Source organism: Myodes glareolus, chromosome 14, assembly GCF_982192425.1.
Source record: "Myodes glareolus chromosome 14, mMyoGla1.1, whole genome shotgun sequence".
Lineage (NCBI taxonomy): Eukaryota > Metazoa > Chordata > Mammalia > Rodentia > Cricetidae > Myodes > Myodes glareolus.
The window spans coordinates 31,243,466-31,270,745 of record NC_142039.1 but is presented as its reverse complement, the minus strand read 5'-3'; the positions used below and the strand labels follow the sequence as shown (position 1 = coordinate 31,270,745).

General features: G+C 41.5%; 1 protein-coding gene across 1 annotated transcript in view; it reads left to right on the top strand.

Annotated features, from left to right (window-relative positions):
* Positions 1 to 27,280, top strand: part of Ryr2 (ryanodine receptor 2) — a 569,025-nt gene that overhangs the window by 317,729 nt on the left and 224,016 nt on the right. The window contains exons 18-25 of the mRNA XM_087896432.1: positions 838 to 956; positions 1,930 to 2,063; positions 4,159 to 4,400; positions 9,402 to 9,594; positions 10,798 to 11,014; positions 12,424 to 12,528; positions 17,737 to 17,840; positions 23,954 to 24,037. Coding sequence (XP_087752558.1) covers positions 838 to 956; positions 1,930 to 2,063; positions 4,159 to 4,400; positions 9,402 to 9,594; positions 10,798 to 11,014; positions 12,424 to 12,528; positions 17,737 to 17,840; positions 23,954 to 24,037 — 1,198 coding nt within the window. The remainder of the gene's footprint in view (positions 1 to 837; positions 957 to 1,929; positions 2,064 to 4,158; positions 4,401 to 9,401; positions 9,595 to 10,797; positions 11,015 to 12,423; positions 12,529 to 17,736; positions 17,841 to 23,953; positions 24,038 to 27,280) is intronic.

Genomic DNA, 27,280 nt, shown 5'->3' with positions numbered 1-27,280 from the left:
GGGGGAAAGTGCTGTGGGACAGTGGTTTTATCCTGTATAGATTTTTTTCCTGTACTTGTTTAATAAAACACTGATAGATCAGTAGCCAGGCAGGAAGAATAGGTGGTGCAACCAGGCAGGAAGTAGAGGTGGGACAATGAGAACAGGAGAATTCTGGGAAGGGGAAAGACTCAGTCTGTAGTCGTCACCCAGACATAGAAGACGCAGATGAGAATGCCTCACTGATGAAAGGTACCAAACCATGTGGCTAACATAGACAAGAATAATGGGCTAATATAAGATGTAAGAAAAAGTTAATAAGAAACTTGAGCTCCTAGGCCCACCAGTTTATAATTAATGTAAACCACTGTGTATTTCTTTGAGACTAAACAACTGCGGGACTGGGCAGGACAGAAACCTCAGTCAACACCAGAAAGTTTCAGAATCTGCCCTAAGCTACTGTCCATCCACAGTAGGCTCACCTACTGGCCACCCTGGTGTGCCTGCCCCCAAGCATGTACTGCTGTTCTTCCCCCCTCCTCTCTGTGAATGCCTGGAGGGGAATACATTTGCTGAGTCCTCCCAGCCTGCTGCACTGCTTTCTGCTATACTCCTGAGCTACAGTCAGCTTCCTCAGCTAAGCTCCACACCTCTCTCCACTGGGATCCATGACTTTGGATACCTGTCAGTCCTGACAGATGTCACCCGTTGCTTTTCCACAGTGCCCTGTGGCAAACACATTGAGCACAAAGTAATTACATGTCAAACAGCGTGAGTGAGGTTGATAGAAAAAACAAAAACAAAAACAAAACTGGTTCCCAGAATCTCAACCTTCTTCCCCCTTTTCCTTGTCTGTAGGCATTCTGGAGGTCCTCCACTGTGTGTTAGTGGAAAGCCCAGAAGCTCTGAATATCATCAAAGAAGGACATATCAAATCCATCATCTCACTTTTAGACAAGCATGGAAGAAACCACAAGGTAAGCAAGCCTTTTGAATTCCATGAGTGAATTCTAAAATTATAACATAGCAGAGAGTGGGCTATATATTGCCAATGGCTAGAAGAAAGAACTTTACATGTTTTTTACCGTAATGAAATGATAGGAAGTTTGAACCGTGTGCATATGATTGCCAACTGAAAATATAAGCAGTGATAAAAATGGGATTAATGTCAAACAAGCCAAAAAGGAGCGAAATACTGAGAGGCCAAAATATCTAACATGTTATATAGTGATTTAAAATTCAGAGCATGTACATGCATCTAACCATACTTGATTGCCTCTCCATCAGTCTGGCTTTTGTCTTTATGTATCTGTTATAGATGAATTAATAATTAAGACATATACCAACCTAGAATAATTTCAAGGTGTTGACATTTTCAGGCATTTTTCTTATCCTTAGTTACCATGGAGTGCAATTGTTTCATATATAGTCCTTGTAACTATGAGAGTACAAACAGTCCTTGCTTTGTATGTGAAAGAAAGCTGGAGAGTCACTGAGACATACACTGTCATGTTGCAATGAGCAAGCTTGAGGCTATGGGTGGGACATGATCAAGTGTTCTGAAAGCAGGATGCCCAGAGTTGATATTCCCCTCTTCCACATGAATGCTGGGACACTAAGATGGCTTCCTGTAATCCCAGTGCTTGGGAGGCAGAAATAGAGAACCCCTTTGGGCATGCGTGTTCAAATATGTGTGGACATGTATGTGTATATGTCCACACATATTTGAACATGCATGTATACCACACATATACATACATATACATCATACATGAGAGAGGAGGAAGAAGAGGAGGAAGAGGAAGAGGAGGAGGAGGAAGAAGAAGAAGAGGAGGAGGAGGAGGAGGAGGAGGAAATATGACAGTATCAGTCACAGCTGCGGTTGTGTTTGCCTCGTGGAAAGATCTGTTGATGAAGTCAGGGTCAGCTGGACTTGCTGTCTCTCCACAGGTCCTGGACGTGTTGTGCTCTCTTTGTGTTTGCCATGGGGTTGCTGTCCGTTCCAACCAGCATCTCATCTGTGACAATCTGCTGCCAGGACGAGATCTCTTACTGCAGACCCGTCTTGTGAATCATGTCAGCAGGTAAGTTCCCATGGGCGTCATCTCTCACTTCACACCACAGCAAGGAGCTCTCTCTCCAGGGAAGCCGACAGGAGGCCTGTTTGTATTACTAAGCATTGTGTCTGTTCTCCCATTGAGCAAATATTGCTTTCTACGAAGTACAAAGGTTAGTAAAATAGCAATGAATGAACAAAGTATGGACTTAATACAAACACACGAGTAAGAGTTTTAGTTTACTTTCATGTGTGGACAGATAGCCCCCAGCATCCTCAGAAGCAGGTGGTAGCTGCATTGATATACAAGGATATAGCTATAGGTATTCTAAGAAGCCACACTGTTCTTCAATATTCTGCAAATGTGTCTATTATCAGTGATTAAAAACAACAGTGCCTCAAGTCTAACACATTTAAAACTAAATAGCTAACGAAATGGCATTTTCCATCAGATCAGCCTTTTAGGGCATCTGACAATCATGATTGTCACCTACAAGTTACCTAGGGCTGTGACTTGCCGGTGGCTTCTGCTGTCTGTTTTTTGTGAGCTTCCTTTGGTACCACTCTTGCCTAACTTTTGTAGTTGATGAAGGTGGGAGTGGGGAAATCCTTGGATCTGTCTGCGGAAGCTGAGCTGGTGAGCACTATGCCATTCTGTCTTTCTTATCACTCAAGATTAAAAAAATCAGTAAACCAGGAAAACCCATCAACAAAATGCTGTGTGGTAGAGTAACCTGGGCTCTCCATCAGATTCTACCTCTTTCTTCTTCTAAAGGCGGAAGCGGTATGAGATCTGCAGCTTTTAAAGATTCACTCATTTTTACTTTATGAGTTTGAATGCATGATATGTCTGTGTACTACATGCATGCCTCGAGGCCAGAGGAGGGCATCAGATCTCCTGGGGCTGGAGTTACAGGCAGTTGTGAGCCACCTTGTGAGTTCTAGGAACTGAACCAGGGTCTTCTGTAAGAGCAACCAGTGCTCTTACCCACTGAACTACCTTTCCAGGCTCCCTGTGTTGTTGTTTAAACAGGAGTGATGAGGCTTTTTGTGTGTGTCAGTCCTGGTGTTAATGAGTGATACTCACTGCCATCTCCACTTCTCCTTGGAATCATCAGAGAATGTAAGCCCACTCTTAAAATAGATTTAGATAAAACTTGCCAAAATGTCGTCTTTTCAAAGCAAGGAAGGAGTCGACAGGCAGTAATAACCCTCACTAGTGATGTGTTTCCATTGACCATATCATAATCCATGTTTCATGGCACTTATATTAGGAAGGTTCACATGTCCTGGATTAATAACAGCTCCATTTATTATGTGGTCCTGTTGTATCAAGTATTTCATCTTATGATCTACATTTGATTAATGATATGAAATTTTCAAAATATTAGTTAAGGAAAAAAATCCAATTAGATCTTGGGTGAATTTGACTGAGTAAACCAAGCATCAGGTGCTGCATGCTCACGGTGAACTGGGGGTGCTGTCTGAGGTATCACCTCAGTGAACTGGGGGTGCTGTCTGCCCAGGTATCACCTCAGTGAACTGGGAGTACTGTCTGCCCATGTGTTACCTCAGTGAACTCTGGGGGTTCTGTCTGCTTGAGTATCACCTCAGTGAACTTGGGGTGCTGTCTGCCCAGGTATCACCTCAGTGGTGGTATTATAATTCTGTGATATTTTTTAAAATGTAGGTTTAGGAGGTTGGGTCAGTTAGTTTACTTGGCATGAGAAACCACCTGGCAAAAGCAATGTGGGGAGGGATCGTTTATTCTGGCTTACAGTTGTGGGTACAGGTGGGTCAAGGCATGGCAATAGGTACATAAGAGGCATGGGCACTTTGCATGGGCATACAGGATGCAGGGGATGAATGTTGGTGCCTAGCTTGCTTTCTCTCTTTACTTAGTCCAGAACCCTAGCACGTGGGATGGTACTGCCCATCTCAGTGAGCTGAATCTAGAAACATGGTCACAGATGTGTCCAGAGGTTGGTCTCCTATGAGTCTAGAGCCTGTCAAACTGACAGCAGTGGCTATCACACATGTACATTCTAGAGAATCAGGAATACTATTGAGAGTCATGAGTAATGGAACCAATAGAAGTTTTCTCTGTCTTTTTCTGTCTAAAGCATGAGGCCTAATATTTTCCTGGGCGTCAGTGAAGGGTCGGCGCAGTATAAGAAGTGGTACTATGAGCTCATGGTGGACCACACTGAACCCTTCGTGACAGCAGAAGCTACTCACCTGCGAGTGGGCTGGGCTTCCACCGAAGGGTATTCCCCATACCCCGGCGGGGGTGAAGAGTGGGGTGGTAATGGCGTTGGTGATGACCTCTTCTCCTACGGGTTCGATGGCCTTCACCTCTGGTCAGGTAGGCACTGTCCCTTTTCCTTAAACAACTTCCAGGTGGAGCTCTGGGGACCTGCTGTGCTTTTCTGAACTCTGAGAACTTTGGACAATCAGAACTTTAACACTGAAATGATGAGTACAAGAGTTTAACGCAAAGCAGAGTTTCTCTACAGAAAAAGAAACTAATTGCATTATGGTACATTTCCAAAGGGTTGTAAAGCTTGTGAGTGTGTGTTTGGAAAGGACATTCTAGTACATGAAGGAACTGCAAGAATCTCAGGTGTTTCTGAATCACTTTAATTGGCATGTGCAAAGGTTTAATGTTCATCATAAAAACCATACAATACGATTAGTTTAGATTTCAGTGAGATAGTGTAAAAGCCAATCAAATGGGAGCTCCAGGGGACCAGTCCAATGATGGCATGGCTTAGCAGGTGTGGAAAACTTAAAGCTACACGTATAATCAAGATATCAGCTGCCAATTCTCGATAGTGACTTGAGCACTTATTGCAAATGCTATATGGTAACAATTTGTATTTCTTTCTCCAGATCTCAAATGGGTATAATTTGGTTTACTTCAAAGTTTAGTTCTTGCATATAATAAAATATTATTTTGCATAGTATTATTGTTTTCAGGTGCTTGGGTTCATCTGAATGTTGCATGCATGGGCAGCTCATGAAGCTGCGTTTATATGTCACAGTTCTTGGTGACCTTGACATATCTGACACTTAGTGTGTAAAAGACACAGAAAGTTACCTGAAGTTATAAAAACTGGATTTTTGTCTCTTGGTTGTGAGTGATGCTCATTTAATATTGTAGAGGCCTAATAGATTCTGGAAAAAAGGCTTAAAGATCTAAGTGAATTAAGTCCAAGAGTTGATGGTAATGAGATTAATGAACTCAAAGCACTTTGTAGAGTTACATCTACATAATAATAGTTATTGGACTTTAATTTGGTGCCAGGAGTTCAGATGTCATGAGGGAACCATGTTTTGAATAGCTCATCTGACTCTTGGAGTTTTTGGCCAGGCAACTCAGAAAAGCTTATATTGCCTCCCTTCAAGTGCATGAGCCAATCAGATGAGAGCTTCAATGCCTTCTGTGTTCCCATGGTAATTGTCTGTGGCCCCAAGGACAGGAAAAGAACGCTCAGCCAAATACTGGGCTAAATTCTGTTTTACCCTCACTTCTGAGAATTGCTTCATGGGAAATGAATCCTCCACTGGATCAATGAGCCATGTTAAAGTATCTTCCTTGTAGGCAGTACATGGGAGGAAAGTGTTCCTCAGATACAAAGCCTGGAGTTGCTTTACTGGGCACCTCGCTACTTCGGATCTCACACTGCCTTGCAACCTTTTCTTTTGATATATTAGAAGAGCTTCATGCTGCTGCAGCGAAAGCCTGTGCGTTAGGCCTTTATGAGAAAGTACTAAAGAGAAAATTAAGGGCAGAACTTAAGTGTGTATGGATGTGCCATAGGAAAGATGGCAGGTTACAGAATTCCTGGAGAAAATCACCCTGAAACTCTGTTGTCAAGAGAACTTGTTTTTCAACTTTAAAATCTTTTTCTTTATGTGAGGTGTATTTATGTGCTTGCATGTGTACGTGTGTGTATGTGTGTGTGTGTGTGTGTGTGTGTGCATGTATAGAGGTCAGAGGACCACCTCTGGTATCAGTCTGTGCCTTCTGTGCCAATTTGAGACAGAATCTCATTACCGCTGTGTACAATCCACAGAGTCCAAAGATTTTCCCATTTCAACACAGTGGAGCTGGGATGACAAACATACATGTATGTATGACAGACTGTATGTCTATCTTTTATATGGGTTCTGCAGATGTGAATTTGTATTCTCATGAATATACATTTTTCAACACTAAGCCTTTTCCCTGACCCCTTCTCTGTCTTTTAAAGTGTCAAGAAACTACAAGTCATAGTATGGACTGTGTTTGTTCTTTTTAGGGGCCTAAGGCACAATTTTCTAACACGGGATTCAGTCAGCCAAGACCAATGTAAAGTAGGTAGAATTTGCCTAAGTTCTACATCACATTCATACTAAGGCAGCTTCCCTTGGGGTTGCTCGCCTATTTTTCTTCTTTTTGGTGGTTATTGTAGGATTGAAAGCATCAAACTGGCAGCTTCTAGGAGAGAACACATGTTTCCCCCACTGAACATTGTGTAATTAGAGCCCAGTATTCCTTAACACAGAGATTTGGCTCCAAGTCAAGTTCTGAGTGACGTCTTCATTTGTTCCTTCACATTCGACCATGCACACCATTGTTACTGAGGCATCCCAGGTGAGGACAGGGGCGTGAAGCTCTAGAGACTTTTAGAGAATTGAAAACGTGTGGAAGAGAACTGTGGAGGAAAGATAAGGGTAGATTTATTATCCAAAGTTGTGAATCTCCCTGCTGCTCCTCCCTGTCGACTAAAGCAGAAAACAAGGGTGGGCCGGTGGAATGACCATTCAAGGTGAGACCTGGACATGTGATCATGAAACTTCTACACCATGTGTGCCATTCAGGCCATGGCCTCGAGTTCTTCATTTACTCTCTGTCTCAGCTGTGTGCTACAGACTTTCTAGAGAAGAGGACACAGGCAACCCTTAGGTGTTCATTAGCTTCGTCGCAGTTATGTCAATAAAGCTGAACAATCTATTGGATTGCAGTTAATGTGTAATTTTAGTATCATGGCTAAAATAGGAACACTCTTATTAACTGTGGTTCTTGACATTAGAAAGGAAATCAACATTTTCCCAGGAGCTGCTTTGCTTTTGTGTTTTTGTTTCTTCTTGTTTTGAAAGCCGCTTTTTACAATCAGGGAGTTCGAGAAGATGTACCTAATAATGATTCTGATGCTGAAAGAGGTGTATATTGATAGGATCAAAACAGTGTCTACATTTTAGAAGGAAGAGACTTTCACTGGTGGTGGTTGTGGTTTTGTTTTTCTGTTTTTTGAGACAGGGTTTCCTGTGTAGCTTTGTAGCTTGTCCTGGAACTTTCTCTGTAGACCAGGCTGCCACTGATGTTTTAAATGTGTTCTTGCTTAGAACTCTTGGTATACTAGACGTGTCTGTGTGTTTGTGTGTGCATGTGTGTGTGTGTGTGTGTGTGTTTATGTAAAGCATGGGGGATGGAGAGAAGTCTCAGTTGGTATAGGTGGTTGCTGCTATCCTGAAGAGCAGAGTTTGATTCTCAGGACACACATGATAGAAGGAGAGAATGGACAATTTGTCCTCTAACATCCATAGGAACGTCATGCCACATATGTGTGTCTGAGCACATGTGTGCCTATACACCTATCTTAGTCAGGAGTCTATTGCTGTGAAGAGACACCAAGACCAAGGTGTCTCTTATAAAATAAAGCATTTAATTAGAGGCTTGCTCACAGTTTCAGAGGTTTAGTTTATTATCTTCGTGGTGGGAAACATGGCAGTAGGTATGGCAGGCATGGTGCTGGAGAAGTGGTTAAAAGCTGCTATCTGATCTAATGGAGAGAGAGAGAGAGAGAGAGAGAGAGAGAGAGAGAGAGAGAGAGAGAGAGAGAGAGAGAGAGAGACCGAGACCTGGAGTGTTTTTTTTTTTATTTAAAACATTTTTAATTATACATACTAGCCCCAGTTCCCCCTCCATCCAATTCTCCCACCCTCTTCCTCCTCCCATCATACCCCCATCCATTCCTCAGTGAAGGTAAGGCCTCCTTTGGGGAGTCAACATATTCCACCATAGGAAATGGGCTTCAAAAAATCAATTTATGTACCCAGGATATGTCTGGTCCCATTGCCAGCCCCCACCTCCAAACAGATCAATCCACATAACTCTCACCTACTTTCAGAGAGCTTAGTTCAGTCCCATGCAGGCTCCCCAGTTGTCAATCCAGAGTTCTTGAGCTCCCACTAGCTCAGGTAAACTGTCTCTGTGGTTTTCCTAATCATGATCTTGGCCCTCCCCCTTGCTCATATGATCCTCCCTCCCTCTCTTCAACTAAGCTCCAGGAGCTCAGCCCAGTGCTTGACTGTGTGTGGATCACTGCATCTGCTTCCATCAGTTATTGGATAACTGATAATTCTATGATAACAATCAGGGCAGCCACTAATCTGATTATAGGGGAAGGCCAGTTCAGACACCCACCCTCTCCACTATTGCTAGGAATCTTAGCTGGACTCATCCTTGTGGATTCCTGGGTATTTCCCTAGCACCTGGTTTCTCCCTAACTCCATAATGGCTCCCTCTATCAAGGTATCTCTTTCATTGCTCCCCCTCTGGGTCCCTCTCCCAACTTGCATCCTCATGTTCCCATCCCCTCTTTTCAACTGCCCTTCGCAGTTTACTCAAGGGATTTTAATTATTTGCCTTTCCTGGGGCCCTCCATTTGTGTCCCTCTTAGGGTCCCCCCTTTTACCTAGCTTCTCCGGAGTTGTGGATTGTAGCCTGGTTATTCTTTGCTTTGTGCCAAATATCCACTTATGAGTACGTACTGTATTTGTCTTACTGGATTTGGGTTACCTCACTCACAATAATTTTTTCTAGTTCCTGCAAATTTCAAGGTATTGTTTTTTTTTACCACTTAGTAATATTCCATTATGTAAATGTATCACATTTTCTTTATCCATTCTTTGGTTGAAGGGCATCTAGGGTGTTTTCAGATTCTGGCTATTACAAATAATGCTGCTATGAACATCGTGGAGCAAATGTCTTTGTGGTTTGATTGTGTGATGTTGTGTGCACAGCCAGAAAGCCAAGAGTACCATTGCTGGTGTCGGCTCTCTTTTTACCCTTTATGGAGTTTGAGATTGCTGCCCAGGGAATAATGCTGTCCATTTTCAGGGTAGGGCTTCCCACCTCAATCTAGTCTAGACAATCCCAGATGTTGATCACTTTGCTGGTACCGAGTCCTGCCCAGTGGGCTATAGACATAAGCCTCCACAGTGTGTTCTTCCCTTGTGTTTTGGTCATCACTCTTGCAGTAGCTTGGAGCCTGATTCTCTGTGTTAAATCTCACCTTGCTTATTGTTTCCCCAACAGGTTGTATAGCTCGAACTGTGAGCTCACCCAATCAGCACTTGCTGAGAACTGACGATGTCATCAGTTGCTGTTTAGATCTAAGTGCCCCGAGCATCTCATTCCGCATTAATGGACAACCTGTTCAAGGAATGTTTGAGAACTTCAATATCGATGGCCTGTTCTTCCCGGTTGTTAGTTTCTCTGCAGGAATAAAGTTAGTATATCTCTGTTGCTTGGCTTGTTTCTATTCTCACTGCTTGTACTTCCACAGAGGATTCTCCCCTGCGTCACTAACCTTAGGATTTCCCTTCAAGGTAACCATTTCCAGATGTGTCTAATCTGGAAGATGTGGCATGAAAATGAATTATAACAAGCTAAAAAGTGTTAGTTGATTTTTTTTGTAAACTGAACACCTTTTTCATAACTGTCATGCAACTGTTTCAGAGTTCCTTCCATAAAGCTCACGTACTTCACGTACTTAACTGAGTGTAATGTGCGCAAAATCTTAGTGAGTTCTTTGCTTCTGTTGAAATGGACAAAGCATTGTAATTATGATTACCTTTTTTTCTTCAGCAAGCAGAGGTGACACATAGGGCTTCTTTAAGGGAATTTCTTTAGGAAATTAGATTCAGGACAGTGACTGATACTTTTTTCCTGGTAGCTCATCCAGATCCTGCCATTTTAAGCACTCAGGTAGTTAGGTCCCATCTTTACTGTGCCTGATTAGTATTTGGGTGCCTTGAGACATTAAGTTGCTAAAAATACATTCTTCATTCATGGACATGTGATAATGTACCTTTCAGTACAAAACTGTTATTTCCAGTTCATCACATGCTAGGTCATCACTGACCTGTGAATATATTTGAGCTGAATTTTCTTCTTTGGTCATTGTGATGCTATTGTGTTTGGCCTCTTGAGGGAGAGGCTCTTAGATTCCTAGGTGATTAGAGTATTATGATATTGTATTGGCTACTTTTCTGTTGCTGTGAAAATACCATGACCAAAAGCAATGAGGAGTTTATTTTTGGCTTGGAGTTCCAAAGGGTTAGAGTTCATAATGGCAGGGAAGACATGGCATGGCAGCTGGAGCAGAAGTCAGGATGGTCACATGTTCATCCATACATGAAGCCAGAGCAGCAAGTAGGGTGAGCCTATAAAGCCTGAAAACCCATGTCCTGTGATGCATTTCCTCCATAACCTCCCCAAACAGCACCACCTGCTGGGGACCATGTGTTTAGATGCATGAAGCTATGAGGGACATTTCTCATTGAAACCACTAAAGATACTTAGCAGGGAAGAGAAATGTGGCTGTGATAAAGCTAGTTTTGTATTAATAAATTTACCTAATGTTTTTCAATTAGAAAACTCATCCATGTCAAAGATATGATTGATTGACTCAAACCTGCTTCCTTTATAGGGTTCGCTTTTTGCTTGGGGGGAGACATGGAGAGTTCAAGTTCCTCCCTCCACCTGGCTATGCAGCTTGCTATGAAGCTGTTCTGCCGAAAGAGAAATTGAAAGTAGAACACAGTCGAGAATATAAGCAAGAAAGGACATACACACGAGATTTGCTGGGGCCCACGGTGTCCCTGACCCAAGCTGCCTTCACACCCGTTCCTGTGGACACCAGCCAGGTACAGAAAGAGACACTGATGACTATCAGAATACAGTGGCTCTCAAGCTTGGATTGCAGCCCACAGCGGTGCACTTTTCAGCCATTCAAGTAATGGATCCCATAAAATAATACTTTCCTTTGTGTTCTCCAAACATCTATTCTGTGTTTTGGCTTTTCATAATGAGGTATCTCAACCATTGCTATGCTTCTTTCATAATGCTCCACTGTTTCATAAGATAAAGGATTTTTTGTCTCATAGATATAGCAGGATCCTGAGGTTGGGAGTGAATTAAATGATGCTCTATTTGAAGGATCTGATAACTCCAGTGATGTTGATTAGATCATTCAGCTTGTTTATTAGTTTGGAACATGGAAGCCATTTCTAAAGTCCAAAGTTGACTTAATATTAGGTTCCAGAACCTTCAGCTTTTCATCAGTCATTTAACCATCATATCCTCCTTTGGTAAACCACCTTGTGGTCCTTTTCAAGAGGTCCCTAAACACTTTCTCCAATAGGAAAGTGTAAAGTACAACCTGCCCTGTTCCTTGAAGTGTAACTTGAGGAAACCCTGAAAGGGTACATCAGAGCTCTCATGGTAAACCAATCACTTTGTCAGATGCCCAGGATCATGGATTATCTGCAGCCTCCTGACTTGCCTTGCACTAAGCCTGTGGGTACTGACTGGGCAGCCTCGAGTGCTGGGTGATTCTTCTTTCTGACTTATGTGCACTTAGTATTAGTCTATGTCTGCTTAGCACCTCTCAGTTGTCTCCACCAGTGCTCTTGGGAATCTTTCTGGAATAAGCACCCCAACACCAATGAGAGTGGAAAAGGGGTGATATCACCAGTGGACTGAAGCCAGGACAGCTCCTGAAAGACTTCAGGGCTGGGTCTGGTTTGTATTTTCATTTTGTACTCTAAAATCACAAGGTGCAAGATTTTACAGAAGCATGTGTGTGTGTCAATCGGCAGGTTGTTAAGGGCAACGACCCATGGATTCAGTTCTTTTTCAAGGTCATTCTGTTCCAATAGCAAGTAAAGCCATGCTTATCAAATAGGCAGTGCTAGCAGTGCTTCAGGTAAACCACTAAATGAATCAATAAATCAGTATCTAATAATTCTTCTTTTCTACCTTATTATACTTTATGCTGTTCTCTTTGTCCATTCATTTACTTGCAGTGCTAATGTACACACACACCACACACACACACACACACACACACACACACACACACACACACACACACCAACATTTCTCTAGCAAACACCATGAAATATCTGATTCAGAACTCAATTATTTTATTGTATTTTAATGGCCTAGGAGATACATGCATGTCTTTTGGCTCCCAGCAAGGCTACGTGGTGCAGCACCTTTCAGCATCTCTAGTATCTGTTCCTGATTAACCTTTTCTCTCCCCCTTTTCCAGATTGTGTTGCCTCCTCACCTGGAAAGGATAAGAGAAAAACTGGCAGAGAATATCCATGAGCTCTGGGTGATGAATAAAATTGAGCTTGGCTGGCAGTATGGTCCGGTATATGATTTTGAAATTTATTCTCAGATTCTGTTCTTAAATCATTTGGAAAGATAGCATTTTCTCGTTCAACCTGCTGTGGTATGACATGAATCAATAGAATTGATTTTTGGAGGCATCTTAGTTCTGCACATCTTTTTAAAACCCAAAGGGCATGGCAATAGTGGTAGACTTCCTGACATGAAAGGTACTAGTGATTGAACTGAAAGTTGTACTTTAAAATCCAAGTTAAATCTAGATAATTAGCCTTTATTTCTAAATTTGAAAACAGCAAAAGCAGAAGATGAAATTGGAATGAAAATAAATAAGTTAATTTTATTTTTCCCTGATATTCTCCTTATATCCCAGACAGATAGTAGCAGAGACTCATGGGTAGATGTTCACAGTTGGCTCCATGATTTGAAGAGTGTTTCTCCAAACACTCTCATATACCTCTCCTAGCTCTCTTTCAAATTTGTGGGCTTTTTCCCATTAAATTTTGTTACATATGTATGTATGTGTGTAATAAATATGTGTAGATGCACACATATATATTACACACATGTATGTATATATATTCCTAAATATAAACTGTGCAGTCTATATAATGTTACTTGTATGTATGTTTTCAAGACTAACTAATCATTTGGTATTGGTAAATGACTGGTGTTCTCTTCCCTGGAGGAGATTATTTCTCGTGACCTCAGTATTCCTTAGCTGCTTATAAATCTTTGTGTAGGGTTGAGTCCTCATAGACTTTCTTGCATACACTTTGGCATGTCTATTGGTATTTTCCTTGTTCAACTCATGTTTGAGCAATCATGTTAGTAGACTTTTTGGGTGTAGCTTCTGACATTACTAGGAGGTATATAATCTCACATCAAACTCCCTGATCTGACTCTTATAGTCTTTCTGCCCCTTATTCTGTAATGTTCCCTGTGCCTTCGGTGCCAAGCGTTTTAGAGATGTGTTCGTTAGGACTGTTCTCCCCAAGTCTGCACTTTGTTTGATTGTAGTTTTTGATAGTGGTCTCTATCTGTTGCAAGGAAAAGTACCCTTGATGAAGGGTGAAGACTACATTTATTTGTGGGTATAAGGACAAATCTTTAGAGTGATGATATTAGGGATTATGCTGGCTTAGTAAAGTAGTAGTTGTAGGTTTTCCTTCAATATCCATGACTTTCCTAACTGAGTAATTAACAAGGTTTCTAGTACCAGGTATGCTTTCACTCTTTTGGACAGATCTTAAGTTGTTGGTTACTACCAATGTATTGTGTCATTACTGTACCCATAGGATTATCTTACCGTGCTGGTTGTTGATTTGGTTTATAGGTGTCATAGCTGAGTAGGATTGTTGGTGGTCTCCCTACTTTGGGAATTTTCATGGTGCCTTCTGGTACATGAAAGCTAGTCCTCAGGGAGGAGTCATTCAGGTCCATTTTAGCTCAGGAATCTCTGGACCCTGTTTCTGAAGTCATGGTATCTTCAGCAATAGACTTGTTTTATACCTCTGGGGGTCAACCGAGGACAACAGCAATAGGCTATATGTTTGGGGAGTCTCTTGGACAGCTCTGCAGCATACTGGGCTAGCTTAGTTGGTAGAGTCTGAGACTCTTAGATGCTCTTTCACTGTATGACTTCTGGAACTCAGCAGTAAATAAAGATTCCATCCTTCACTAAATGATGTTCCACCCTTGCTCAAACTGGCAAATTGTAACATGAGGGCCTGCTTGTTGGGGTTTCTGTCCCACCCGGTACCCTGTGCTCATGCTACAGCAAATACTGAATACCTTCCTCTGGGTGTCATTCTTTGGCTTTTTTTGTTCTTTGCTTGCTTTTACTTTTTGTGAGATGCTTGGAATTTGCTCTGTGGCTTACGCTGGTACTGTGACCGTGACCATCTTCCTGCCTCTGCTGGACTTACAGATGTGAGTCACCCAGCTTGTGTGGCTGCATTGACGCTTAAAAACCAAGGAAGTAGATAAGTGCTGAATGTAAAATTGAACCTTTGGCTAAAGTCACCAGGGAGAGAGGTTATCATCGTATCAACTTATGGACATAATTCATCAAAAGTTTCAGTGTGAGACAAGGATGGTTATAGGCTTGGAAGACTAAAAGAGCTCGTGCAAAAGACAGAACAAATTCCCATATAGCAGCAGCTTTCCTGGACCTGTGCTTACACAGATGGTTTGTTACAAGGTCATAAGGTGGACTCAAAGATACGTTTTCCAGCAAGTCTTAGTTATGTGGGTTTTTTGTTTTGTTTTGTTTTGTTTTGTTGTTTGTTTGTTTAACAACAGAGTAAAATAATTCTCATTACACTTTGGTTAAATCTTATTCCATTTAATATCACATAGGCTTTTCCTGCTATTTGCAAAGCCCTTGGAGTTCCCAGGTACTAAAGGGAACTAAAGGTACAGAGTGTTCCCCTGCTAAGATGCATCCCTCCCTCCCCAGTCCTCTTTTACTTTCTACTTTGAAATTAGGTCTCAATAAATTGACCAAGCTGCTCTTGAGTTCACTCTATAGCCCATGCAGACCTTGAACGTGAAATCTCCCTGCCTTAGTTTCGTGAGTTGCTGAGATGACAGACCTGAACTGCTAGGTCTGACTCCGTGTTTGACTTTTAGGGACTTTGTCTTTACTTGAGTGATAGACAAACAACCTCAGAGTAAAAAGAAATGTATACATCTTTTTGTAGAAACCAAGGAAAGCTTCCAGGTGAACACAAACTTTAGAGGCATAAAGGATAATTTGGCAAGCAGAGATCAGGATTGTAGTATAGGTAGAAACTCAGCATGTGTCTAAGGACATAGAAGAAGAAATGGGACATTTCTAGTGATCTGTCAGTGGCATAGTGTGGTTATAAAGTAGAAACCCAAGTCTTCATGGTACAGAGGAAGAAGATGTGGACAGAAGGCATTTGACAAAGAGTTTGGTCCCAGTGTGAATTTATTCTATTGGGAGCTAATGTGGTGAAAGGTGACATGCTTAATTTTTTTTTCTGCTCGGGCCCAGAGAACTTTGATGGTATGAAAAGCATGGGACTAATATGGCAGTAACAGAAAGAGTAAACCAGATGTTGGAAGAGAGATGTCTTTCTGATACCCTGGTGCGTGGGCTTGATGAGACATTGCAGGGGTGTTTCCAAAGTCAGGTGTTGGATATGGAAAGAGAAGGAAGGGATGAGGCAGGGCTCTGATTCTTTCTGTTCACCTTGGAGACATGGCAGTTCTGGCTCTTCTCTGGAATAGGGTGGAGAATTACATGGAAATTACATAAACAGGGGACTATGTCTAGAGTCATTCATTCTTGCTTTCATCATCAGAATTTAGGACTTAGAAACTGGAGTCTTCAGTTCAATTTTGTAACTCTGTTTCATTTGTATTTCCTATTTATTTCTAATGATCCAAAGAAAAAGGAATAAAGTCATAATTTTCAATTTGTCTCTAAAGAAAAATTTGCTCATGTTTGCATACTTTTTCAGTGGCATATGTAGAACGTGGTAATTATTCCCATGGAGTAACTTATTCCTTCACAACTGATGGACTGTTGTCAAGGGGCTACCAGGGCAGGAATGCCTGTGTGATTTAGGACCTTACAAAGATTACAAAATTTTAATTATTAAGTTAAGAATAGAGAACATCTTCATGAATTCCTTCCTATAATCTTGAATATAGTGTGACCACTAATGCACTTGCCTCTTGGCTCTTATCACTGGGTTCTCCATTCATGGATCCAATTGCATGTAGGTAAAAAAAAAAATCAGAAAACAGCCGACAACAGTTAGACTTCTTCTTGTCGTTATTCCTAAGCTTGATTGTGTGACAGCTGTTGACACAATACTATCCATTCTTCAGGTGTTGGAAATCATTTAGAGATGACTTAAAACATGTGTGCATGGAGGTGAGGAGGCATTTCATAGGTTCTATGTACAGACATTGTCATCTCAGAGAATGGACCTGAGCATCCATGAAATCTTTTGGATCTGGGGAGTTATAGAAAGATTGATAAAATTCTGTACCCAGTCCGCAGTGGACACCAAGAAACACTGGCAAAGATTACTGTGAAGGAAACCTTTATTGTGCTAATCAACCTGTTAAGATCATGGGTTCATTTGTGATCTCAGAAGGTGATTATGAAGACTGAGATGAGCAACCAAAACTACCTTGGAGTTCATGTGTGTCAGTCATGTTGCTTATTCATACCCCTGAGCAGATGAATCTAGACGGACAGAGTACTGCAGAGTAAAGCTGATGTCATCGCCATATCTTTTCTGACTTCATTCATATTCTAATGGTGTGTGTCAGGGGCTTGGCTATTATCAAAGGCCTAGAATTCCCATTGTTTTGAACTTCTAGTGAAAAGAAGATAGGCAATAAATCAAATAAAAACCTAGTCTTCTGGGCATGATGTTGCAGGCCTACCATTCCAGCATGCAGGAGACTAAGGCAGGAAGATCCTGAGTTTAGGGCCTGCCTGGGCTACCCAGTGAGTTCAAGGCCAATCTGAGATACCAAATAAACCCATTCCCCCTGAATGATCTCATTACCAAATAATGTTATGTACAATGAAAAGAAATAGACAGCAGGGTCACTGGGCAGATTACTATATTTTGAAGGCAGATGGGGTAAACTTCATGGAAAAAAAAGGAGATTTGAGCAGATTTAATGCGCGAAACAATCCCACACCAGTTAGGATTTAAAGGGGTATTTATTTTAGGGGTAAAACTTGCAAAACACCAACCGTCAGGAAAGGAGTCTAGTCGCTGGAGCAGGAGCCGGAACCAAGTGCAGGAACCAAGAGGGTGAGCCGTGGCTTGCCGCAGTTTTTTAAAGAGAATTAGACCACGCCCCAGTGGGCTGGTATTTCAGCGGCTATTGGCTGAAGGAGTGGAAGGCGCAGCACAGTGGGCTCGTACTATTGGCTGAAAGAACAGAAGGTGCTCCCGCAGCACAGATTCTGGAAGGAACCAAGTGAGCTTGCTCGTGGACCTCAGGAGACAGACTGGCAGAAGCATGTGGGAATTGAGAGCTAAGCTCTCCTTCTCAACTATGTAACAATAGGGGAGTCGGGAGTGCAGACCATGCCGGCCTTTGCAGTGGACATTTGAAGATTTCAGAAGCTTCCCAGGGGAAGCTTTCAGAGGTTCCATCTTCCCAGCTATTCCCCTCACAATTGTGTTTAACTCTGGAGGCTCCTCTATGCTGATTTCCCATCTTGTTTCAGGTTAGAGATGACAACAAGAGACAGCATCCATGTCTGGTGGAGTTCAGCAAACTGCCGGAACAGGAACGCAACTACAATTTGCAGATGTCACTTGAAACTCTCAAGTGAGTGCCTTTATACTTTATTAAGTTCAAGTAGCCAGATATTGACATTTTTACTTTAATTATGCTGGGAAGTTCTTTCTACTGTTAGAAAGTTCAGTGAAGTATAGGTGGATTGGATCAATATTTGTTGGGAATTTGACTTCGAGTTGATTTTGTTTCTTTGCTGGTACATGGCTCTGGAGTTTTTTGTTGGTTGAATCTTTCTTATTTATTTTATCTATCATCTATCTATCTATCTATCTATCTATCTATCTATCTATCTATCTATCTATCCATCCATCCATCCATCCATCCATCCATCGATCCATCTATCCATCCATCTATCTGTCATCTGCCTGTCTGTCTATCTTCAGATTTATGTTTCTTCTTTCAATGGGGGCATTTAGAATGTTCCTAAGATGACAAGTCTCAGTTGGGTAGAGGTGTTCTCATCCTCTGTGGGGTGGATATGTCCAACCAGAGGCTCTCTCCCTAGTCTTCCTCAGTGAGTCAAGTACTGTGTTAGTCGGCTCTGGCATCCTGATTAGGTCTGTGATATGGGCTGGAGGCTGGAGAATTCCCTACGCCTGTGAGCCTAACTCCCAAGCCACTGTCCTTCCCTGGGTCCCCAGCGTCAACAGCTAGGAACTGTGGAAGTCCACACCAACCTATGGGTCTTAATCTGAGTCGGTTCTGGTCCCACTCTGGCTCCACGATTCCTACTGAATCGTCTGTGAAATATGTTGGTCCCCTCGTGTGTTTATATATTCTTGATGTACATCAGTAAGAATTGCAAGAGTTCTAGAACCCAACAACACTCACTGCTTGGAGTGTGCACCATGGACTGGGCTGGTCGCAAACTGTCACTGATCTTGCTGATTTTAGATATGAAAATTAAGTGATTAGAAATATTCATGCCGATTTAAAGGAGAAATGCCCATATATTTAATAACTTTAAAATATAGGCCCATATATTCTATATCTTGATTTAAATGTTTTAATTTTATCTAACAATTTTATTGTACTTTATTAGAATATCAGACTGATGACTAGAAACGAAGAGGAAGTTAGCCCTTCACCACAGTTATCTTGATGAGCACTGATTTAGTATTTTTACAGGAGTTACTCACAAGAGTTAACCAGGTTTTCATTTTGATGATGGGCTCTGTATGTAACTGGGACCGTTGATTGCTAAAAGTGGGTGGAGTCAAGTTCTTTTGTTTGCTAAACTTACTTAACAACAGCATACTCTTTTGGGGGAAAACCTGGGAGGCCATTTTCCTGCGCAGCATGGTTTGAGAATGACTGCTGACAGCTAATTTATACCATCTCATACAGGCAGCTATACAGTATATGTGGTATTTGTGTGTACATTTCTCTGTGTGTGTGCATGCATACTATATAGTATATGTGATAGGTGTACATTTCTCTGTGTGTGTGCATGCATACTATACAGTATATGTTGTACGTGTGTGTAATCTGTATATGCTTGTGTGTATATGTGTGCAAATGTGTACACACAGGCACTCATAAGCAAGTTTGACACCAGTGCCTTTCTGGAGTGCTTGCCACCTTATTTTCTGAGACAGGGCCTCTCACTGAACCTGGAGCTCACCAATTCGACTAATCCGGCTGGTCAGCAAGTCCCAGGGATCCTCTCTCTTCTGTGTCTCTTTAGTTCTGGGTTTATGGACATGTCCTGCTGCATGGGTCTCTGCATGAGGGTTCTGGGTGTCCAGCTGAAGTCCTCATACTTGCAGAGCAAGCCCTGACTCAGTACCATCTCTCCACCCCCTAGAATATCTTTATTTTTTGTTGACTCAACTGGTGGACATTTCTCTAAATAATTTTTCTCTGAATAATTTCTCTGAATAATTCTCTGAATAAAAAAAATTCTCTGTTTTTCTCTGAATAAACAATGCGATTGGGATGGAATAAGTAAAGAATTGTGTTTTCAGATTTTATTTTAAAATGTTACTTTAAATCCTGTAACTTTTATTGTTATTTGTGGTGTGTGTGTGTGTGTGTGTGTGTGTATGTGTATGTGTGTATACACTTGTGGAGGCTAGAAGAGGTGTCAGATCCCTTGGAATTGGGGTTATAGGTAGTGGTGGGATACCTAACATGGTCCTAGAGACAGAATTTGGGTCCTTTGGAAGAGCAGCAAGTATTCTTAACTGCTTAGCCATGTCTCCAGCCCCTATAGCCCCTGCCTACCACCGTATCCATCCTTAGTGTCTTACAGAAATGGCTCTGATCAAATTAGTCCCTTATACACTTTTGTGTTTGTTTCTTTCCTTTGTTTCCTGTTTGTAAAAAGCAAGGAATAATTCATACTGAAGCCACGTCACCCCAGACTCAGAATATACAACCCAAATGTTGTTTCAGATTCTAGGCTTTGGGCTCAGGAGCATCCCACATATGGCTGATGAAGTTTAATGTCATGAAGAAAAACACATTAGGAATGAATACAGGGTCAGCTGGTTAGTTCCTAGATAGGGTCAATGGGACCTCCTGAAGGCAGACAATGACCAAGATGGTTGGGCTAAGGAGCTTAGTTCGTGTCACCATGACCAGCTCTGACACTCTGGAACTCTAGCTTTTGTTTGTAGTCGTGACATAACATTCATACATTTTGTTCCGTAATTCATGGCGGCTTTTATTTCCCCATATTTTGCAAAACAATTTACTTAAATTTGCAGTGCATTCCTTGTCGCTGGAACAATTGGCAGCAAGGCCCACTGAGTGTAGAAATGTCCGATTTGCATGGAGTGTGCTAACGCTTTGACTGCTGTGTATAATCGCATCTTCCTTCTAAGCGCTCCTGGTGACTGGGTTGATGAATCCGTAGACGCCCGTGCGTTGTGTGTTTCCCTGAAGGGAATGCTAATGATTCTGCTCATGACTCCATTCTGAACATTTCCTTTTTGTTTCTCACAGCTAAGTAGTGTGCATGCATATGGCTTCTGGTTCACTGATTTTACCTGCTTCTTTAAAAGTAAGATTAGAGAGGATAAAGCCTCACTGCTCCTACACACATTTACACTGTCAAGCATACCAGGTTCTTGGGATACAAATGCACGCACACACACACACACACACACACACACACACACACTGTGGCGTTGGGGAGAGAGAGAAGAGACAAAGACACGCTGAACGACACACACACAGACAGAAGAAGATGGATAGACACATACATACACTTATATAGAGACAGAGATAGACAGAGAGACAGACAAACACACAGACAGATACACACAGAGATGGACAGAAGAGGCACAGATATAGTCATATACAGAAACAGTGAGAAAAAGACACAGACCAAGAGATACATACTGGATTGGGTAGCATATGTAATTGTAATGGGCTAGTCTACAGGACCCATAGCAATGCTCAGAGTCCAGGGGATTCTTCTGAAACACAGCTCTTGGCTTGAGGATGGCCAGTGTTTTCTTGGGGTTTCACATAGCACAAAGCCAATCTATTTAAATGTTACCCTCAATCAAAGAACACCTTCAGGGGATGATCTGGAAGAGTGACCCGATGACTTCATACGGGGAATTACTGGAGTTAACATACAAAACTAACGAGACACAATAAGCAAGAGACTTTTACTGTGCTTAGAGTAGATGCCAAGCTTGCGCTCAGGTTTCTTTCTACCTGTAACCTGCAAATGTCCCTCTTCTCCATCAGCTCTGCTCTCCCCACCACACCTATCTACAGACCTCGGCTCCTATAGACATCTGTGTTGTCTGCAGCCTGAAGCATTTCCTTGCTTAGCCAACCCTTTATGCAATAGAGCCTCACTTTTGAGTATTAGTTATTATTAGTTAGATCTCAAAAGTGCTTATTAAAAGTGTAACTTGCCCTTAGTTCGAACCTTTTCTGGCTTTACTGTAATTATTTGGGAGAGCCTTCTTGTTCGCACTCTCTGCTCACTGCGGGAGTTCTATAAAGCTTTCTTGCAAAAGGCCTTATCCACAGCAGTGACTTGGTGGATTCCCACTGCCCTGTGTCTTTGTTCAAGCCCTGCCTATAATGGTCACTCTCTGTGTGAGATGAAGCCATACTTCCTCTAGGAAGTGTTTTCTGGGAACAGGATTAAAAGGCTGCTTGAATCTGTACTGAGAAGGTGACACTACAGTCTGTAGAAGCCTCTGACTCTTGTTAGAGCCCACAGGGAAGGGCTAGAGAGAGGGCACAGTGATTAAGTGTGCATATTGCTCTTTCAGAGAATCCACACTCCCTGTGGGTCCAACTCCAGCCACTGCACTCATGTGGAAAGCCCATACACATACCCATCATTAAAACAAAATAAAACTGAACAAAAAGCCCATAAGAAGGTGACAGACACCAACTGAATTTTCTACAGGCCAGGCCTTTAGTATCATTATCCATATGACAACATAAGTTGTCAGCATAAATTCACAGTCCCTACCTTTGTAAAGTGTAATTTTGAGGGACCAGTTTTCCTTACTAGGAGCATTAGAGCTTTTAAAATTCACATAGGACACACACACTACACACATATATACCAGTTTAGGAGTTATGGTATAATCAGATTTCTTAGAGGGCATGTACGCACAGGCTTAATTACCTGAATTTAAGATAAATCCAAACATTATTGTCATCCTTTAATTATTTCAGAGCTGGCTTTGGCTTCCTCAGTTGATAATGTCATAGCCCTCTGCATGTCTCACTGATCCCAAGACCTGGATCAGAAGTTCCTACTGTGTGTTACCCAGGACTCAGCACTTCAACATTTAACAAATACTTACTGAATGGATAAGGGATTGAATAAAGGACAAGAGTTAACATACTTTCTGCCCCAAGTCACTGTTACTGAATAAATACAACTTGGATTCACTCTATGGGACAATTTTCTATTCTTCTATTGTTGGTTAGCCTTGTTTTAATAGGTAAATTCTTTATTTTATCAATAATGTTTTTCCATTCACCCATCCATCCATGCAATTAGATCTAGATGGCTAGATAAAAAATATATGGACAGACATCCATATATGTGAATATCTAGATATATAGATGGCTATTAGGCCATGTTTTGTTCTAGTATGTAGTAGGTGTATTTGGTAATTCAGTATAGTATTGTTTAAAACAGTTGAAGAACGAAAATAGCCCTAAAAGTCTATTAAAAGAAAATGGTTTAAACATTTTGACAGTTCCTTAATAAAAACGAATAGTTCTCTTCAGTGATGAAATGGCTCAGCGTTTGGAAGCACTTGCCACCAAGCCTGAGAAATGAAATTTGATCCCCAGGACCTATACAGTTAAAGGAGAGAACTGACTCTCACAAATTGTTTTCTGGCCACCACACAAATGTATATCCATCTACATACATAAATCAAATGAATAAGTAAAATATTTAAAGAATATAATAAATAGCATTGGAGAGATAATTCAGCAGGTAAGAGCAATAAATGTTTTTGTAGAGGACCTATGTTCAGTTCTAAAAACTCACATTGTGGCTCAAAATCACCCATAACTCCAGTTCCAGAAAATCTGATGTCCTTTTCTGACCTCCACAACCACCAGACTTGCACACAGTGGACATATATGCATTGAGACAAATCATTCATACACATAAAATAATTGTGAAAACAGAAGTAGAATAAATAAATCCCTTGGGAATTTTAAAGGAATCAGCTTTATATGAGAGAACAATGGCATGAAGGTTGTGGGAGAATATTAAAATAGCATGTTACAGAGAAATAGCTCCTGCATATACTCATTAGGGTAAAAAGTAGAACACAATAGAGCTAACACACATGTGCAAATATAGGTATGTGATTTGCATATTCAGAGATCTCCAGTCCAGCACAACACAGAAGACCTGAGAACACCCACTGTTGAGAAAATGAACCATGTAGAAAAGGGCTGAGGGAGGGTCCAGCTTTTCAATGCTAAGCATTTGTGCCATCTCAATGTTCACTGTCTTTCCCCTTCCCTGGAAGTAAATAATCTATGGATACACACTTCTTTAGCTTTGGAGGCAGAGTCTTGTGCTCTTTTACAGGGTGGAAGTTGAGGTCTCCCATCACACGCTCTTGTGCTGGGTGTTTTTGGATGTAGGAAAGTGGTTATTCACGCTCCTCTCTGTTCTTGTTTCTCAGGACTTTGCTGGCGTTAGGATGTCACGTGGGTATAGCAGACGAGCATGCTGAGGAGAAGGTGAAGAAAATGAAGCTGCCCAAGAAGTAAGTTGAGTGACTCGCCCTTATCTGATAGTAGGTGTGTTTCTTCAGCACCCCGGGATAAACCTTGGAGGAGACAAACAGCCTCTGTACTTCGCTATACAATCTAGATTTCAAAATTTTACAAGGCCGGGGAGATGGCTCAGGAGTCAAGTCCTTGCCTTCCAGTGTGGAGACAGGAGTAGAGATTGACAAAAATACCCGGTGGGCATGGTGAGCTTGCAGCCTCAGAAGGTGGAGACAGGGTCTCTTGAACAAGCTAGGGAGATATGCTGCATTGGTGGTGGTGAGCTCTTATTGGGAGACCCTGCCTCACTTAGTGAGTAAAGTGGAAGAGGAATGGAGGAGGATTATGGACATCATACTTGGGTATTCACATACTTATAAGCAAGGTCCTCGTGTGTACATGCACATGTAGCGCCTGAAGGCATGTAGAAACAAGCACACATGTACGCCACATATGCACACACTTTATGTGTATTTATGCGTATGGACACTTTTTGTGTGCGATGTAATGTTGACAGAAGCTGTTAGTTCATTCCTGGCTGCTCAGCCCTGAAATAACCACACAGAAACTTATAACATTGCTTGGTCTATTAGCTAATGCATACTTCTCACTCACTCTTATCTCTTAAATTAACCCATTTCTATTATTTTATATTTTACCACGAGGCTTGTGGCCTACCAGCAAGGTTCCAGATGGTGGCTTGCGTCTTTCTCCTTTGACATCTTCATGGTGTCTCCTTGACTCTGCCTTCTCTCTCTCTCTCTCTCTCTCTCTCTCTCTCTCTCTCTCTCTATATATATATATATATATATATATATATATATATATATATATATATATATATCTTCCAGCCTGGCTATATTCTGTTAAGCCATTGGCCAAAAGCAGCTTTTTTCTTCATTAGCCAATAAAAGCAACACATATACAGAAGGACTTCCCACACCAGTGTAAGTTCACACATGATCAGAGAACAACCTTTCTACTTTGTCTCTTTGCCACTACATAAGCCAGGCTAGCTGATCCACGAGCCCCTGGAGACTCCCTTGTCTCTATGTCTCATCTCCGAGTAGGGGACACTGGAATTACAAATGCTTATGTTCCTATACCTGGCTTTCACCAGGTTCTGGAGGACCCAAATTTGGATCATCAGGCTTGTGTGGCAAGTACTTTTCCCCACTGAACCATTTCCTCAGCCTCCTGTGTTTATATTTTGAAGTGATAAATTTTACCTGATTTCTGTGTATCTCATGAAAACAGATTCACAGTCCTTAGACATTGTCACAATCTACCTGGAATTGTTTTCCCTTTTCAGTTTTCCCTTAAAACTTTATCTCCACCTCCACACACTACATTGGGTTTTCTACACTCTCTTTGGAAAGATGGTGTCTTCTAAGTTATGTAGTGACTGGTCCTTCTCTCTTGAAATGATCCATTGCCTTGACTTAGACAGCTGGAAAGTAAAGAAATATCCCAAGTAGAAGGAACTGAGATGTGAGCACCTCACCACATTCAATATTTATTTTAAAACCAACAAAAGTAAGTGAGATATTAGAAGAAATACATGCCTTGACATTCCCAATTCTAATTTCTGTTTCAAATTAATTCTGCTCTAGTTGTTTTCTGGAAAGCGTTGTTTGAGCATTCTCTATACCCTTTCCACGAAAATGTCAGCCAAGTGTTCCTTGCTAGATGTGCTTCCAGCAGGACATGCTGTTCATATCTCCACTGTGCAGTCATTGGAAGTGTCCCCATTTGTTCCAAGGCCCTGGAAGAGCTGATTTCCTATTGAGATTTACAGCTAACACCCACTTAACCTGAACTTTGTCTTCTCATCTTTACTGCACGTCTTTCACGACAGTGATTTCTCAGCTTCATTGAACTCAACTCATACTAAGTAGGGTGGGGGTGGGCAGGGAAAAACAAGGGCTTGCTAAGTGTTGGTGTTCTGCCATGTTTTAGCTACGACACTTTGATTGATCTCTTTTAGGCTAGTTTACAGTAACCATTTAGAAAGTCTGTGGGTCCTGTGGGAGTGGAATAAAAAACTTGTCTGCCACTTCCCAGGGACCCCATCCGTTCATCCAAGTGATATCAATACTTTCTCTTTGGTTTGCATCTTAAGGGATTTTGATGCAGGTAGAATGGAATTGGTTTAGTTTACTTTTGCTCTCTCTCTCTCTCTCTCTCTCTCTCTCTCTCTCTCTCTCTCTCTCTCTCTCTCTTCTGGGTTTTCAAGACAGAGCTTTTCTGTATAACAGCCCTAGCTATCCTAGAACTCACTTTGTACACAAGGCTGGCCTCAAACTCATGGAGATCCACCTGCCTTTGCCTCCTGAGTACTAGAATTGAAGGCGTGCGCCACCACCACCACCACTCTACTTCCTTCTACACAGGAAGCACTTAACTCTACTTTTCCATGTAGATTTTAAAAACGAAATTTGACTTTAAAGAAAACCAATGCCCAGACTATAGCTCTTATTTTATTTTATTAGATTATGTACATGTCAAAATAAAACTAAAAGATAGTAATTGCAAAAGATTGTTGGTACTTTGTCAAGTAAATGGATTAGAGTTATATACATGCTTAATTATATATTATGTATATAATGTACATATGTATATATACTTAATGAGTTAATTGTGTAGAGTTATTGGCACAAGGAGCTGGCATGTTGAAGTAGATGTAGTAAAAAGCTACTGTTCAACAAATATGTGAAAGGAGAGATGGCTGTGGTTATGATTGTTAGGATTTTTTTTTTTCACAGAGTTCTGGAAGGTAGTATATAATGCATAGATGGACCTGTTGTTGAAAGGCTACTGGATTTTGCTTTTCAAGAATCGTTACAGGACTCATTCCTTTATTTCTTGTTAGTTTTTCCGACATCAATTTGAAGCTTTATTTCAAGCTATTAAGCTTTCAAGATTGACGTCAATTTTCTTTTGTCGAAATATCTGAGCCCTTGGTTTTTCCAGGAAGATGGTACTTTGTATGAGTCATTGGTTGATCACTGTGTACCTTATTAAATAACATTAGTGTGAGGAGATAGAATAGTTTTATATGTTCCTTTAAAATGCCCAGTTTGATTTAGTGATTTGGCTCGTGTGTTTGTGGTTGTTCCTGTATACGACTATGGCCTTGCATGTGCTGTGGTATGTACGTAGAGGTCAAAGTACAGCTCAGGTTCAGATCCTCACCTACCTTGTTTGAGTCAAGCTTTATCTGCCACTGTGTGCACAAG